The sequence below is a fragment of the Panicum hallii genome, chromosome 3, assembly GCF_002211085.1.
Source record: "Panicum hallii strain FIL2 chromosome 3, PHallii_v3.1, whole genome shotgun sequence".
Taxonomy (NCBI): Eukaryota; Viridiplantae; Streptophyta; class Magnoliopsida; order Poales; family Poaceae; genus Panicum; species Panicum hallii.
This window is the reverse complement of record NC_038044.1, coordinates 64195031-64210931: the sequence shown is the minus strand read 5'-3', so window position 1 is coordinate 64210931 and position 15901 is coordinate 64195031. Positions and strand designations below refer to the sequence as shown.

Below are 15901 nucleotides of genomic sequence, written 5' to 3'. Positions count from 1 at the left end.
GAGTTCCACTCAGCTGGTCCTATGGCGACGGCCTCTTCTTCCCCATCCTCGAGCCCAGCCGGACCTGCGGCGGCTCTCTCTCTCCCTCCTAACATGACGTCATCTGCTGACCTGCACCTTCCCCACCTCGCGTCGCCCCCGACCCTGTCACCCAGCCTCCCCCCGCCCCGCTGTGGAGCCGCGCCGCCTGCGCTCCGTGGTGGTGCGGGATGGGGGACGTACGCCGTCGCACAGCCTCGGCAGCGGCGTCGTCCACGGCCTTCCACACCGCACCTCCGTGATGCCGCGCACGTGCCGGCGCAGCTGCGTTTGGGGCCTCGCCTGCCTCGGCACAACCGCACGTCGCCGCCCAACGCGGAGGGATGGCAAGATGTGCTTCCCCGGCTACCGTATGGATGTGCGTGCGTGCCGAGCAGATCCTGTACAGCTCCGGATCAGCGTTGAGGGTGTGCTTCTTCTCGTCCGGCTCGTGGCCGCCGGCGTCGTGTTGCTCTGCTCGAGCAAGAGGAGCAGAGGGGAAACGGGTGGTGCTCTCATCGTTGGCTCGGAGTGGAAAAAGGAGGCGATGGTGCTGGCTTCTTGCGTGAATAGCAGAAGGGAGAAAAGGCAGAGGAGATGGCTGGTGCGGCTGTCTGATTTGAGAAAGGAGGGGATCGCTGGTGCTTGTCTTGCAGGGAAAGAAGCGGGGAGGGGAGAGGAGAGAAGGGGCGGCTTGCTGTTGGAGAAGAAACGGACACTCTCTTGGATCGGAAGTGCAAAAGGTGTTAAAAGGGTAAAAAATTTTGGCATTTGCTAGCGGCAAAAGTTTTACCATTATGGGTGTTTGGATCCAAATGGTAAAAATTTTGGTAAAAGTTCATTTAAACCTCTTTTCTCCTTTTTGCCATAGGGTGTTTGGGTCCAAATGAAAAAAAAAGTAAATTTTTTTGTTATTTTCTTTTACTATCTGTTTTTACTGTTTCCTTTTTACCATAGGCTGCTTGGGTCCAAATAGAAAAAAAGAGCAAATTTTTTGCTATTTGCCCTTTTGCTGAAGGATCCAAACAGACCCTTATTCTCTTAATGTTTGGATCCAACCAGCAAAAGAGCAAAAGGGTAAAATTTTTGCTATTTGCTTTTTGCTATTTGGTGTTGCTTTTTCCTTTTTGACACATGGTGTTTGGGTTCTAATGGAAAAAAAAGCAAATTTTTTCCCAAACGGCAGGGACATCGGAGTCCGGATAAAGTTGGATGGATAGCTAGATAGGTGCCACAATTTTCTCGATCGTACGTAGGGAATTGAAAATTTTTATAATGACTGTCAGGAAATTCCTGGCTGGCTGGCTGCCGCGCATCAACGTCCACGTGTCTGTCTCTAGCTGCCAGCACCGCCAGCGCAGTAGACAATCTGCATGTACTGGTTTCCCTTTCATTTTGTAATCTATTTTTTGAATTTATCAACACGTATGATGTCTTGTTCTTTCTTAAACTTAAAGGACCAGCTGCCAGGCAGACGCCCACTAATCTGCGTGTGTGAGAGAATTGATGCTGGATACATAGCCAGTCCTTCCTATAAATATCCAGCAATTCAAAGGCAACAAGGAAGGACTGAAGAGGTGGTTGGATATATAAATAAATATAAATGCTAGGATGATACTGCGGCTGTGATTAATGGAATGATGAGGTGGGTGGACTTGGCCGCCCCCACTATCGCTGCCAGCTGCCAAGCAGAAAATATAGGAAGAGTTGCATCCCATCCGTGTTTGCGGGATTCTGTATTAATTTCGTATTTATAAAATCTGAAGAAAATTTAATATGCATATCATATATCCTCTCTTGTTCCTTAACATCAATACATACGATTAACATGAAACTCTAATAATATTTTCTTAAAAAATAGCTTGCGGCGTAAAAGAGTGTATTCATGCGAGGTGAACAATAATTAAAGAATAATGTATTTCGCTAAGTTTTCCGTTTCCAGCTCTTCCACTTCCGCTCCCGTTCGGGGTAGTAAAATACGAAAACGGAAATGGTCCCGTTTTCATCCTACTGGTGCTGGTGATGCTTCGTGTGGCGTATGGTATATCATATGTATATATAAAAATGGAGAATTTGGAGACACGATGCGACCACCATTGTCCTGCCCTGCCCTGCCCTGTCCGTCCAATAACACCACACCACACCACCTGTTCCTATTGGATACTGGCTATTAATTTATTAGCTGCTGCTGCTTGCTGAAGCTTTATTATTCTTACGGATCGATAGATAGATAGATAGATAGATAGATAGAAAAGAGTCGAGTATTTTGCTCCCTCCTCCCCCCTCCTGCTCGATCTCCGTCCTCACGCAATCCCATCGCTCCGCCTCCTCTGCTGCTGCTGCCCGCCCCATCAGTCATCACTCGATCCATTCCATATATGGATAATACTCGCCGGCGGCAGAGCACCAGCAGCAGCAGCACTAAGACGGCTGAGCTCGACCCTGTGCTCCACTCGATCGGCTTCGAGATCGAGGAGGTGTCGCCGTCGCAGCTGACGGGCCGCCTCCCCGTCACCGCCAGGTGCTGCCAGCCCTTCAAGGTGCTCCACGGCGGCGTCTCCGCCCTCGTCGCCGAGGGCCTGGCAAGCATGGGCGCACACATGGCATCGGACTACCGCCGCGTCGCCGGAGTCAGCCTCAGCATCAACCACTTCCGCAGCGCCGCCGTGGGGGACGTCGTACTGGCCCGCGCCGCACCAGTCTACGTCGGACGCTCAACACAGGTTAGGTGGCAGGCCTTATCTCATTATCACTCCTCCTCATCCACAACCTTAATCAATCCTATTATTAAGAATCCTATTAATCTACGATCAGTATTAGTAGTGGTAGATGGAGCACGTACAGACAGCAAGCAACCACAACCTTAATTATATCAATCCTATTATTAATAATAAGCAGCTGGTAAATAAGCTGCCATAAAAAAAAGAATCCCCTAGTAAAAAAAGAGTTACATGCACGACGGTTGGTACACGAATTTGACAGTTTGGGTGCAAGAACGATACGATACTATACCCAAATAAACAATTAGTGCCAAGTATTTATGTATTAGTCATGCATTTAACTCGTCAAAAAATATAATGTACTAGTTCAAAAAGGTCCCATATTTTGGTTTTGCCGTCTGGATTTACTTGGTGATTCGATCTGCCGACAAGATAGAATTGTTAAATCAAAATATAATAATGAAGAAGAATACACGACTGCAGGTGTGGGAGGTGAAGCTGTGGAAGGAGGACCCGTCGGCGCCGGGGAAGAAGGGTCCTCAGATCTCGGAGTCGAGGGTGACGCTGCTCTGCAACCTGCCCGTGCCGGAGAGACTCAAGAACGCCGGCGACGCGCTCAAGAAGTACGCCGCCACCAGCAGATTGTAGATCGATCATGTGCATGCGTTTCTACGATCGCTATGATAGATGATGATATCCATCATGCATCTATCGATCTGCCGCTGGACGATAGATATATAGTAGATGCATGGATGCTATATTGCTAAGTGGAGTACGTAGCTAATAATAAGCTTACATATGTTTGCTTTGCTCTGCCTGCATTAACTAACTTTATAATCTCTTATAAAAAAATACTTTATAATGCCTTCCTTCTCGATCGACCTGCTCCAATAATAATTCTACTACTGTCCAGGTGCAGCTAACTGTTCTTGTGAATTCCTGCGCGTGGGTGGCATGGCAGCCATGTGCATGTGAAACTCAAGTGCAGGTGCAGCAGCACAAGCTACTTGCTCGATCAATTTGCTTCGGAACTAACTCCAGCAATAAATCCTAAATCGGACCCTCTAAATTGCTAAATAAATGGAGGCTACCTCTATTTTATATTTTATATGGGTTTCCAAATTTGTTTTAACTCCAGCAATAATCTTTCAATTCTAATCTATAATAGAGAATTTCCTAGAGATCCTCCTCTAGAAATGGAAGGTTTTCTAGAGATCCTCTAGAAATGGAGGGTGGAGGAGGGGATTGGGATGCCTCACTTGAATTAGAGGGTGGGTGGTCCGTTGGAGTGCATCTTTTTTCTCTCTCTGAGCTGTTTAGAGAGTCTGATGGAGTTGCTCTCACCAGACCCGAGCCGATCGGGATCGAAATTAAACAAGCCACGGGAACCACGTCGCCAGCGTATATACTACATGGTAGCAGTACATGTTTCCCGTGATGGCCACGACCTAAACAACACAACACACACTTTGTTTCATTTTCATTTGATTTGATTTGATCCCTAAATGGCCAATTTCGTTGGGCAAAATACAAAGTTTATAAGGAAGGAAGGAACCAACCAATCGATGAATATGCAGTACTTGCTCGGCCGGCCAGAGCCCAGCAGGCATCATGCTGAATTGCAGATCCTCCCTCCTGTCAACTGACGCAGCAGATGTGATCCTTTCCTTCCTTGGAACAGGTCTGACTTGCCATCCATCCGTCCATCCTTGGGCTGCTGCTAAGTTGACTTGGGTAGGAAGTTGAAGGAAGGAGCATGCAGAAACACCCTCGCCTTGTGCCAAAATAGGGATCCACAACCAGCACTACACAGCACTGGCAAAGGCAAGGAAACAGGGAGGGATCCAAAAGGGCGCATCGCATCCCGGGAGGGACCTCTCTATAACAAGCCAAACAAACACAACAAGGAAAGGAATCCTCCTCCTCCTCCTCCTGCTCTGTTGGTGATCTGGTCCTCCCTTCTTCCTCCCTCTGCGCCGCCGGCGGCCCAAGAAGTTCACCGCTGCAAGAAAACACGCCCGCCTCCATGGGCTTCCTCTCCTCCTCCACCCTTTCTCCACCTCCCTTCTGCTAGCCAGGCGCAGCGGTGGCGTGGAGATCCAGCTCCTCTCCTCTCCAAGGGCGGCTCATTCTCCGAGAGGCACCATCCCTCGGTAAGGTAAAGGAATTCTCTCTTTCTTCCTCCCTTATTAGGGCTTAGTTCGCTAGGATCCTGCTGCGGCTGCGACTGCGACTGCTACCGAGGTCAACACTCGAAAAATCAAATCTTTCTTTCCCCTCTCACAAGTCAGGACCCAAGGGGGGAAAGGAAGGGTCCGTTTCTTGCGAGTCCGTTCGCTCCGCCACAGTGCTGGGATGCGAATTCCATCCAGTACGCTTGTTTTTCCAAGATTTTTGGGGCTCGACCCGCACGCCCCACGTGAGGCCCGCTCCTGCTTTCCATTCCACCTGCAATACATTACATGATACAACCTTGTTTTCTGACTTAATCTTGACACTTTGCATCATCAACGAACCAAAATTCACTCAAACATATAAGACCTTTATGTATCATGTCAAGGCTTGGCGCTGGTAGAGCGACAACCTTCACCTCTTATACATGCAACAAAAAACTACTTTTGTTGTATGCTCCTGCTTCGCATCAAGGGCACTTCCATACATTGAGGACTTGCTTTTGCCTGCATGCCACTTCAGTGTCACTATTGGGCATAAAAGCTGAAATTAAGGCCAAAAATAGAACTTCCCATTTTGGACTTATTCTTAGCCCCTCCAACCAGAAACCTGCATACTGTACGGTCTTTGTAGAACTAATAACTGGCCTATTGGTTGTGTTATATCTGGCAAATATGTACTGCTGAGGCTTATAGACTGGAGCCCCCATTTTCTTGCTGAACAAATTTATGTCCTTGCTTGAGCTAACATTCAACTTGTCTTCGAATTATTTATTATCTGCTTATTTGAGCCTTGTTCAGCATGACCTTTATGTGCTGAGTTTTGCAAATGGATTCTGGCTTATAGAGAGAACCTTTTTAAACTGTGGTGCTGTCCTTAACTGTACCACCTTAGGACTTGCTTTCAGAATCTAGGCTAGAATTTTAGAGCATAGTAGGCTATCTGACTTTGTGCTACTGGTTTGATATACTGCTAGCAGTACTTCCTAAACCTTGTATCTTGATTTGCATTGCCTTTTTCTTGCAGGTCTACCGTTGAGGGGGGCACATGAATTTAAGTGGCAGTTAGAAGCCTACGACTCTACATTGACGTTGCTGGAATTTGTGGTTTCATTTATTAACCAGTATGCCCCTCTCTTCATGCCCAACCCCTCCCCCTGTTTCTCGCCATTTCTTCTTTTGCTACTAATTCTGAACATAGACGGTGACACCAAAAAAAAAAAACGTTCTGCCGCATTGGAGTCACCATTTGTTGCCTTATATGAGTTGTCACCATATCCACTTGCTTTATATCCTTCACAAATTTTTTCTCTCTCTATTTGTTCAAATCAAAGACAAATGGTTGCAAAAAATGAGTACAAGAAGTAGCTAGCATTATAGGCCTTGTATGTACCATTCCTTTTGTTGTGCTTAGCAATGCTTTATTTACCAGTTATATGTTATGCTTGCTAAGATTCAACAAAATAAACTTCGGTATCAATATTATGAATACTCATATTACTTTAGGCAGTTAGATTGTCACCCACTTGCATTTCTAAATGTTACTAGGTTCTTAATCTTCAAAATGGAAGAATAATGAATTACCATGGCCATTTTATATTTTCTGTACTTTTATCCTTGTCCAACTGCAAAAAAGAAACTTGCAATTTCCATGTTTTAAAATTATCTTAACATTGCTGGCATACAAATCTCGAACCTAATATTGTTAGTCACAATTTTAGATAGATTTGATATATCGGGATGGAGACACACATGGTACTCCTTATTTTCATTCATCTTGCACAGTCTGATTCTGGGATATTTGTAAATAGAAATCCTTGCTCCGCAGCTTGCGATATGCTATTTGATTTTGGTTTTGGTTTACTTTTGCTCAGATATTTATCTTCTCTATTGCCAATAGCTCTGTTCTTTTGACCTGGTTGATGAGTCATTGCGCTTTAGGTTATGTCAAAATACAAATAGTTAACCATAACTCAAAGGAGTATTATTTTGAATCATTTTATATGATTTTCTTATCAATTTTTTAATTCAGAAGTGCAACCTCGTACCTGTTCATAGCTTTAAGAGTTCTTACATATTGTGAACTAAATTTGCAGTTCATGTTGAGGACAAAGCAACTCGGCACCCTAACTCAGTGTGCGAGATCCTTCTACCTTAATGGATCAAGGTGCGGTAGCACAGATGGAGCTTCATGCTCTTGCCCTGAGGATGAGGATTATGCTCCAAAGAGGCAGGCTGCAAGCAGTATCAAGCAGAAGTCTCGTTCAACGCACAGAGCTTCTGTGAAGACTCAGCCTCCTGTACAACATGTTGTTGGATCAATTGGTCAGTCTACTGGCCACCCAACTCCGGCTGTTCATGCCATTCCCTCCACCTCACCTCCAGGAAAGGAGCCTGCATCTAGTGACAGAAGCAATGGTCCTCGTAATCATCATAAGATTCTAGGAAGTGATTATGTACAACCATCTAAGCAGACAGCCCGAAGCATTTCTCAGTCTGGAATTGCAGGAGCTGGTGTATATTCTGAGCTGGTTAATTTCAGGCCCGCATCTATTAATGGAAGCACTGATCAGGCTCCAGATATGGGTGCTAATTATTCTTATCAGACTTTATCTGATAACCATTCTTCTAATAACAGAGCACATAATCAGCATAGCTTTCCTGAGGCAAAGCTGCCTTATAACCCTTCCATGGGTAATGATTTTGAGAAGGGAGCCCCAAGAGCTGGCTGTGCAAGGCCAAAGCAAAGTTTTTCTGGGCCCTCTGTTGTTGCTTCTGGTTCACCGTCGCAAATAAGGGATCAAGGACGTCCTGGTCAGCAGTATGCAAATTATCACTCTAATAATTTCAATTCAGAAGCCAGGCGGGATGAAGTTCAAACTCGGAACCCATCAGGTCTGAATGGCTTTAGTGGTTCTGGCAATAAATTTCAGAGTCCTACTGGAACAATAAAAGCTCATGGCGGAGGACCCCAATCTAACTTAAGATCATTGAAATCACTGAGGGCAGTTGAACAGTACTACCACACACTGCAGCAGATGAAATGGGGTCCAATGACAGAACATGTCCTGGATAGTCTTCATTGCAAGATAGATGCATTCCAGGCTAATCAAGTACTCAAGCTTCTGCATGACCACACTATTGCTCTGGGTTTCTTTCAATGGTTAAAGCGGCAACCAGGGTTCAAGCATGATGGCCATACCTACACAACTATGATAGGCATCCTTGGACAAGCCAGGCAATTTGGTATAATGAGGAAGCTTCTTGAGGAGATGAGCAGAGCTCACTGCAAACCGACTGTGGTAACATACAACAGAATAATACACGCATATGGTCGTGCTAATTATCTAAGGGAGGCTGTTAAAGTATTTGAGGAAATGCAAGAGGCTGGTTATGAGCCTGATCGGGTTACATATTGTACATTGATTGATATCCATGCTAAGGCTGGATACCTGGATGTTGCAATGGATTTATATGGCAGGATGCAAGAGGTAGGCCTCTCACCAGATACATTCACCTACAGTGCCATGGTTAATTGCCTGGGAAAAGGTGGTCAATTGGCAGCTGCTTATAAACTTTTTTGTGAGATGATCGAAAATGGCTGCACACCGAACCTTGTTACTTACAACATCATGATTGCGCTCCAGGCCAAAGCAAGAAATTATGAAAATGTTGTTAAGCTGTACAAGGATATGCAAGTTGCTGGGTTTCGTCCTGACAAAATAACATACAGCATTGTTATGGAAGTTCTCGGCCATTGTGGCCATCTGGATGAGGCTGAGGCTGTGTTCATTGAGATGAGGCGTGATTGGGCTCCTGATGAGCCAGTATATGGTCTTTTGGTTGACCTCTGGGGCAAAGCTGGCAACGTCGACAAAGCACTAGGATGGTACCAAGCAATGCTTCAGGATGGTTTGCAGCCTAACGTGCCAACCTGCAATTCGCTCTTGAGTGCTTTTCTGAAGATAAACAGATTTCAAGATGCCTATATCGTGCTTCAGAACATGCTTGCCCAAGGACTTGTTCCATCTCTGCAGACTTACACCTTGCTGCTCAGCTGCTGCACTGAGGCTCAGGCACAGATGGGTTTATGCTGCCAGCTCATGTCGATCACTGGACACCCGGCTCACATGTTCTTGCTGTATTTACCTGATGCAGAACCTGGTGGCCAGAACGTCAGGGATCACACTGGTTATTTCTTGGACATGATGCACAGTGAGGACAGAGAGAGTAAAAGGGGTCTAATGGATGCTGTCATAGACTTTTTGCACAAGTCCGGCCTCAAGGAGGAAGCAGGCCTTATATGGGAAGTTGCTGCACAGAAGAACGTGTACCCGGATTCTGTGAGGGAGAAGAGCTCGTCTTATTGGCTTATCAACCTTCACCTGATGTCTGAGGGCACCGCAGTGACTGCCCTGTCCAGGACGCTTGCCTGGTTCCACAGGCAGATTCTGACAATGGGCACTGCCCCTGAAAGGATTGACATTGTCACCGGCTGGGGCAGGAGGAGCAGGGTGACTGGGTCCTCGCTGGTTAGACAGTCCGTTCAGAAGCTTCTGAACCTCTTCGAATTCCCATTCTTCACCACTCGCGGAAACACTGGCTGCTTCGTTGGCTGTGGAGAGCCGCTCAACAAATGGTTGCACAATCCTTATGTTGAGCGCATGCATTTGTTGTAGTGAGGTTATTGCTGAGCCAGAAATAAAGGACCTATTTAAGCAGGTGCGGTTTTTTGGAAATATCAGCTTGGACTGGATAAAGATTCGCGCACCTGCTTGTTTTGGTCCATAGGATGTGTTAGTCAGGTCAGGTGTAGCCTTGTAGTCAAATAGTCTATGCTTGGAAACTATTTATTGTGATTGTGGTAACATTTAGATATGTTATTGTTCGTTTAGCATGAAATTAAATTGGTCTGGATTAGCCGGTGAGAATTGTTCCATCAGGTGTTCCATGTTCCAAATTTTCTTTTAACTTAAAGTGACAGCCTGACAGGTTGACAGCCACCGCTGACAGGAATCTTGGTCGAAAACTTAAGTACTGAATGTTGACAGTTGAGATAGAAGAACGTTGCTCGATGTGCATTCTGGTCAGTCAAGTATAATTCACAGCTTGTTCAACTAGATTGTAACTACTATCTTTCCAGACTGCACACTGTATGCCTAGATTGACTCTACATTGACCCCATGTTAGGCTAATGTTACCATCTGCTATCAAATGTAACTCACTAATCTTGGTTATCTTGGATATCCTCAAAATTAATGATATCCCTGAATCATCGCCACAGCCGCAGATGATCTAAGAAGATTCTTTCATCGCTCAATCCACATTTTCTTCTGTGATCCTTCTAGTTGGAAGAACGACTGTGGCTCTTGGAGATTGCTTGTCAATGCCAATGTGGCTATGCTTGTCCCAGCTATGTACCCACCAGTCCATGCATTCTGTGGAAAACAAACTAATGCATTACAAAACTTTTCTTCTCACCCAAAAATTTCAAGTTTCCATTCAAGTTAGTCTCCAGACTGTGAACCTTTTTGCTCTCTCAACAGAGGTAAACAACTCTTCAGGAAATTTGTACAGCTTACCTGAAAATTGAAACCGCCAGTGACCCCGTCGACATTAAGTACCTGCAGCAAAATCACCTTCATAAGGTAAATTGTATTATTGCTAGTCCTGAATATTGTGAGTTCATGATCGATATTTACCTCTCCAGCAAAGAACAGATTTGGTTGTTTCTTGCTTTCCATTGTGCCAAGTGATATCTATAACAAAAGGGAAACAAGTCAGGTCTATGTGTGATTCATGTTCAAGAAAACTGCAGTTAAGACTGAACCTCTGAAATTGGAACACCTCCGGCAGTCACAAATTCATCTTTAAATTGGCCCTACGTGTGATGACAGATAATTGGCAGTTAGTCTTGGCAAAAACATTGTTGCTGTCGTATTTTAGACTGGGAAATTTCAGTTGGCATATAAGGATATTGCACACCTTCCCAACAACCTCAAACATCCATTGTTTTAACCGAACAGCTATTGCATTTAGATGATTATTTGGCATCGAGGCCCAGTGCATATCACCATTTAAACTCTGCAAAGAAAAGACTTTACCTGATGAAATATCTGATTAAAGGGATGAGTAAAGGGTTATTTCAGTAATATTATGACCTCCTGTTCTAGCAGGAATCTCCAAAATCTCTTCACTAGCCCAAACTCCATGGGAAAGGTGTTATTTACTTTGTGCTTCTGCAGGGACCAACACTTCTTAGTTAGTATAAAAAAACACTTTTTAGTTCAACTTTATTGTTAATTCTTAATAGAACTGGTCATTTTATCTCCTGCAGAGATTGTGTGCCTAGCATGCTCATTTTTATCTTTCGGGGCAGAATTACAAAACGAGGATGACAGGGTGCAGTTGCAAGCGGGAGCGAAGGCCCTCAAGACGACGGCAAGCAGTTCCACCCGCGTGAAGCCCCAGAAGACACAGGAGTGGTTCTTCTACAGTTAGAGGAATCATGTGGAGTCAAAGACCACGGGAGATCAGTCGTGTATCATGCTGTGTCAAAGCTTGTTATTCTGCATAATTTTTGTAGCTCCTACTGTCTGTTTCTTGTATTGTTTGGAAAACAGTTTGTTCTTTTGCCCCCCTGGAGAGTCAACCCTTTGCAGTTGATGACCGGGTGGTGGTGGTGGTGGTTGGGGGGGGGGGGGGGGTATCCCCAGGTGGTGGACGGGTTAGGAGTGAATGCTCGGTTCGCAACAGACTTTTGTGATTTCATTCTCAAGTAATGAAATCCGGGATGATCCCTTTGTCGAAATAAAAATTAGAACTGTCAGAATGTTCATGGGAGGAATGTTTCTCTAATGAATTAGAAGATCAACTTTTAATCAAAATACTCCAATGTGACAGTGACCAGGAAGCTACAATTATTATCAGTATTGGTAATAATGCCAAAGCAAGCCAAAGAAGAGTTGAAATATAAAGAATTTGTAAGATTCAAACTATTGCAGGAATTTGCGAAAGATAACTTTTTTTCAACTTATTACAGCAAAGACAAAATCAATAGTAGTGCGCCAGTAACAAATGCTGGTCCTGATATGAAGATCTAAGGCACTAACTTAATCATACGTAAATGCAATAATGTAAGGGAAGAAATGGACCGCATGCTGATCTTTGTAGCGGAACAGGATGCCCTTCACGTCCTCAATATGGATGTCAGGTACAAAGTCAACCATAAGCTTTCCTGTGTTGAAAGAAATGTATAGAATTCAACAAGGAAAATGGATGCTATTGACTGTACAGAAAGTCAACCATAAGCTTTCCTGTCCTCAATTTTCATGTGTTTGAAGATAGACAGGAAAAAAAACTAAAAATGAGCATTAGTTGAAGAGGCAAAGCAGTAAAGCTTGGATCATTTCAAAAAAGCAGTAAAGCTTGGATAACAGAACAACAAGGAAAACGGGATATGCAACATATGTTGTTTACTCGACAGGGTGCCATTAAGTGCTAGCCATCTGAACTTATTAGGAAAAGAACAAACATTCTAAACAATAATAAATTTGATATTACACAGTACTATAGTCTATCGATGTCCGAATTCTTAACACCTTATAAAATTTCTAATATGAAATTCAAATATAGTTGCATAATTAAGAAAGGCAAAATAGGCGTATTGGTCCCTCAACTTTGATCTGAGGATCAACTTCATCCCTCAACTTTCAAATTGGCCAATATAGTCCCTCAACTTTCGTTTTTAGGTCAAACTCGTCCTTATGTTGATATTGTACTCTATAATAACATAATTATACTCCATAATAATATGATATTTATGCAAAAAGTCCTCTTTACCCTTGGCTCCTTCCCCTTTAAATTCTGCAACAGTTTATTTTTTACTAAAAAAATATTTAACCAATGCAAGTCACACAGTGTGGTGGCATCTATGCATTTACAAGCTGAACATCACAAGTGTTTAATTTGGAACATAGAAGTTTACTTACCCATGCATCGCATTTTATTGCCGACGCATAGAGAGTAAAATTAGACCTACTTATACCATCATATAAAATATTTACCCATGCATCGCAATGTATTGCGGACGCATAGAGAGTAAAATTAGACCTACTTGTTGCATAATTGTACCATCATATAAAATATTGTGGAAAGTTGAGCGAACATGATACAAATATTGGAAAATGAGGAGGGGGAGAATGAGCCAAGGGTAAAATAGACTTTTTGTATTTATCTCATGTTATTATGGATATAATATTTGCACAAGGACGAGTTTGACCCCAAAATGAAAGTTAAGGGACTATATTGGCCAATTTAAAAGTTGAGGGACGAAGTTGACCCTCAGATCAAAGTTGAGGGACCAAAGTGCCTATTTTGCCATTAAGAAATATGCTAACATGCATTATTCCCTAAATGATAATCTAAAAAGTCAACCATTTCATTAATGTAGTAAATGTAATAAGGGAAGAGTACAAGGAAGTGATCTGCATCTTCTGGATGTACTGAGTAAACTAATCCCTGACCATCGATTTACAATACAACAATGATCAGGGATTAAAATTAGAAATATCACGACAGTACCATCACCCAGTTGTCAATCTACTGCGTTTTCTGCGAACTTTCATTGCATCATACCTTGGTAGTTGCACTGATGCAGTTCACGTGCTCCCCATGCAGACAAACGCAGAACAACCGGACCACTAAGCCCCCAATGCGTAACTAACATAGGCCCAGTCTGTCAAGGCACCTAGTGTAAGCAAATGCACATGACAAGTTGACTGCCTATCTCATCAACCCATAGCTGAAAAGAAATGGCATGTTCACCTGACTTAATTCCGGAACATTTTTTTGCAGGCCATCTAGCTTCAATTTTGCTTTGACTACTGGAAATGTAACCTACATAGCAGAAGAAAAGATATTGCAGTTCAGTACTGCTGTTAACTCGAGAAACAAAAAGCAACTGTGTAATCAGGTTTCCTGTTATAAGGCACAAGTCTTGATGCTTAATCATGTTCCTTGGTAGAATAAAGTATGAAAAAAAAGGTAAATACACAGAGGAAACTTATGCAATTTTGCCTGCACGAATTCTGAAATATCACCCTTTCATTCGAGAAACACCGCTCTTTTATTACTGGAGAGTAATTCTTAGCATGGAAATGGAAATGGAAATGGAAATGGAAATGGAAATAGCATTTGTGGATGCATACCCCAGCAAGATCAGCCAATCTCTTGTCTGCAACCTTAAATGTGAATAAGCTGGGCACTGGTGAAATAATGGAGTGGCCGAGTTGTGCAGCAATTGAATAGCCCTACAGGTGATAAAATGGGTAAGGATGCAACTTTGTGCCCTATGATATTTTGACAAGATGCAAAGATGGGTGTAAACAGGAACTCCCAGACCTGCTGGCTGCTACCTGTAGCAACCAAGACATAGTTAGCATTGATGTAATCAACAAGATCAGCAGTACGCTTCTCAACCTTGAGGACAAACTTCCCATGCTGAGTGACAGATGCACTAGACACAGCTTTGCCAGCCTGCAGAGAAACTTAACCATTTGGTTTTGAATTGGTCAGGGAGTGACTGTCATGTGGGAAAATTAACAGCAAAGTTAACATCAAAGCCAATTAGCAAAAGGTACCTCCAAGTCTCCTAGCTTCGTTCAGCAGGCAGTCTACTACTGAAGCTGAATTGTCAGTGAGAGGAAAGACTCTTCCATCATCTTCCGTCTGACATGGAAATTAGCAAGGGGAAGGGAGCAGCATTAATAGCTTGCTTCAGAGGAATGCACATACATACACACAGAAACAGATGGTGAGGCAGATGTGATGTCAACAAAGCTTGCTAGCTACCTTAAGCTCCACACCATGGTCTGTGAACCAACGCATGGTATCCTGCGGGCCATGAGCGGCAAAGAACGATCCTCTGAGCTCCTTGTTCCCCCTAGGATAATTTCTGGCCAGTCCCTGAACATTGTCATTTGCCAAGCAGGCAAGCAAGCTTATAAATGAATAAGGACAGACCGATAGAGCGATACTAAGCACGAGGCTGGATTGCATATACCATGGGCTCAAGATGATGGCCATTGGTCACGTTGCAGCGGCCACCGCCGGAGACCTTGACCTTGGACAAGAACCTCCCTTTCTCGATGACGACGACGTTGAGGCGGGGCGCCAGGGTCTTGGCCCTTATGGAGGCATAGACCCCCGCGGCGCCGCCGCCCACCACGACCAACGACTGCTCCTCGTTGTCCCCCTAGACACATCGGCATCGCATGGCGTGAGGCGTGGGGGGTGGGCGGCAGCCGACAGGCAGCTGCAAGATTGATTTACCTGCTGCTCGTGGGCGTGGTCGCCCGGGGTTGCGCAGACGAAGGCGGGGGTTGAAGAGGAGGAGGAGGAGATGTTGCTCCTCCTGCTCAGGGAGAAGGAGAAGGCGGTGGTGCGGCGAGCGGTGGCGAGGGTGGGCTGGAGACACGGCGGCGGCCACGGCGGCATTTCGCCGAACAGCTTGCTATCTGCCCCTCCGCTGGAAGCTGGCTGGAGGAGGTCGGAGCTCGGCCTCATGAACTAGGCCGGTTCAGTGTTATGGGCCGATCTGACCGCTTTCTCTCCCTGGGCCGAGTTGGGCCGGAGCTGCTTCACGATTTACATACCTACTAGACAATATCTGCGACTCAAAAAAAAAATAGGACAATATCTGGGTAATGCTCCTATATAAAATGGAATTGTATCATCTTTATACTCCTTCAAAACTATCCAGATGCTCTAGTCTTTGATGTGTGCTTCCAGCCGTCACACAGCAAAGAAAGGAAGGATTATTAGCCGTCACACAGCAAATCTTTGCAGCAGCTCCAACCATCTGGCATCTTTGGCAGCAGGCAACATATGAACCTAACCACAGATAGAGCACAGATCGGCAGATCTGGAACCACAATGTTCCAGCAAGGAAGCATCTCAATGCTGACCCCCCCCCCAAGTAGTTCCAGCTCC

At 44.6% G+C, this 15901-nt stretch overlaps 3 protein-coding genes across 4 annotated transcripts; 2 read left to right on the top strand and 1 right to left on the bottom strand.

Annotated features, from left to right (window-relative positions):
- Positions 1-2140: 2140 nt before the first annotated feature.
- Positions 2141-3600, top strand: LOC112886480 (1,4-dihydroxy-2-naphthoyl-CoA thioesterase 1-like). The gene is made up of 2 exons (XM_025952388.1): positions 2141-2741; positions 3222-3600. Exons 1-2 carry the CDS (start codon positions 2397-2399, stop codon positions 3384-3386), a joined length of 510 nt encoding a protein of 169 aa, XP_025808173.1. The 5' UTR covers positions 2141-2396; the 3' UTR covers positions 3387-3600.
- An 801-nt stretch (positions 3601-4401) lies between these two features.
- LOC112885743 (pentatricopeptide repeat-containing protein At1g18900-like) lies at positions 4402-9848 on the top strand. Of its 2 annotated transcripts, none has more exons than XM_025951379.1 (3): positions 4402-4891; positions 5937-6033; positions 7006-9848. In XM_025951379.1, the coding sequence occupies exon 3, from the start codon at positions 7009-7011 to the stop codon at positions 9586-9588; it is 2580 nt and encodes an 859-aa protein (XP_025807164.1). In that variant the 5' UTR covers positions 4402-4891; positions 5937-6033; positions 7006-7008; the 3' UTR covers positions 9589-9848. The 2 variants fall into 2 exon arrangements, with proteins under 2 accessions (XP_025807164.1, XP_025807163.1); XM_025951378.1 differs by having other exon boundaries at positions 4403-4896.
- A 99-nt stretch (positions 9849-9947) lies between these two features.
- Positions 9948-15494, bottom strand: LOC112885744 (uncharacterized protein YtfP). Its single transcript, XM_025951380.1, has 15 exons — positions 15242-15494; positions 14973-15164; positions 14762-14875; positions 14551-14638; positions 14312-14457; positions 14119-14220; positions 13736-13807; positions 13547-13646; positions 12064-12146; positions 11071-11148; positions 10895-10993; positions 10740-10790; positions 10612-10668; positions 10492-10533; positions 9948-10347 (listed from the first exon to the last, which is right to left on the bottom strand). Exons 1-15 carry the CDS (start codon positions 15473-15475, stop codon positions 10219-10221), a joined length of 1587 nt encoding a protein of 528 aa, XP_025807165.1. The 5' UTR covers positions 15476-15494; the 3' UTR covers positions 9948-10218.
- Between the last annotated feature and the right edge of the window lie 407 nt (positions 15495-15901).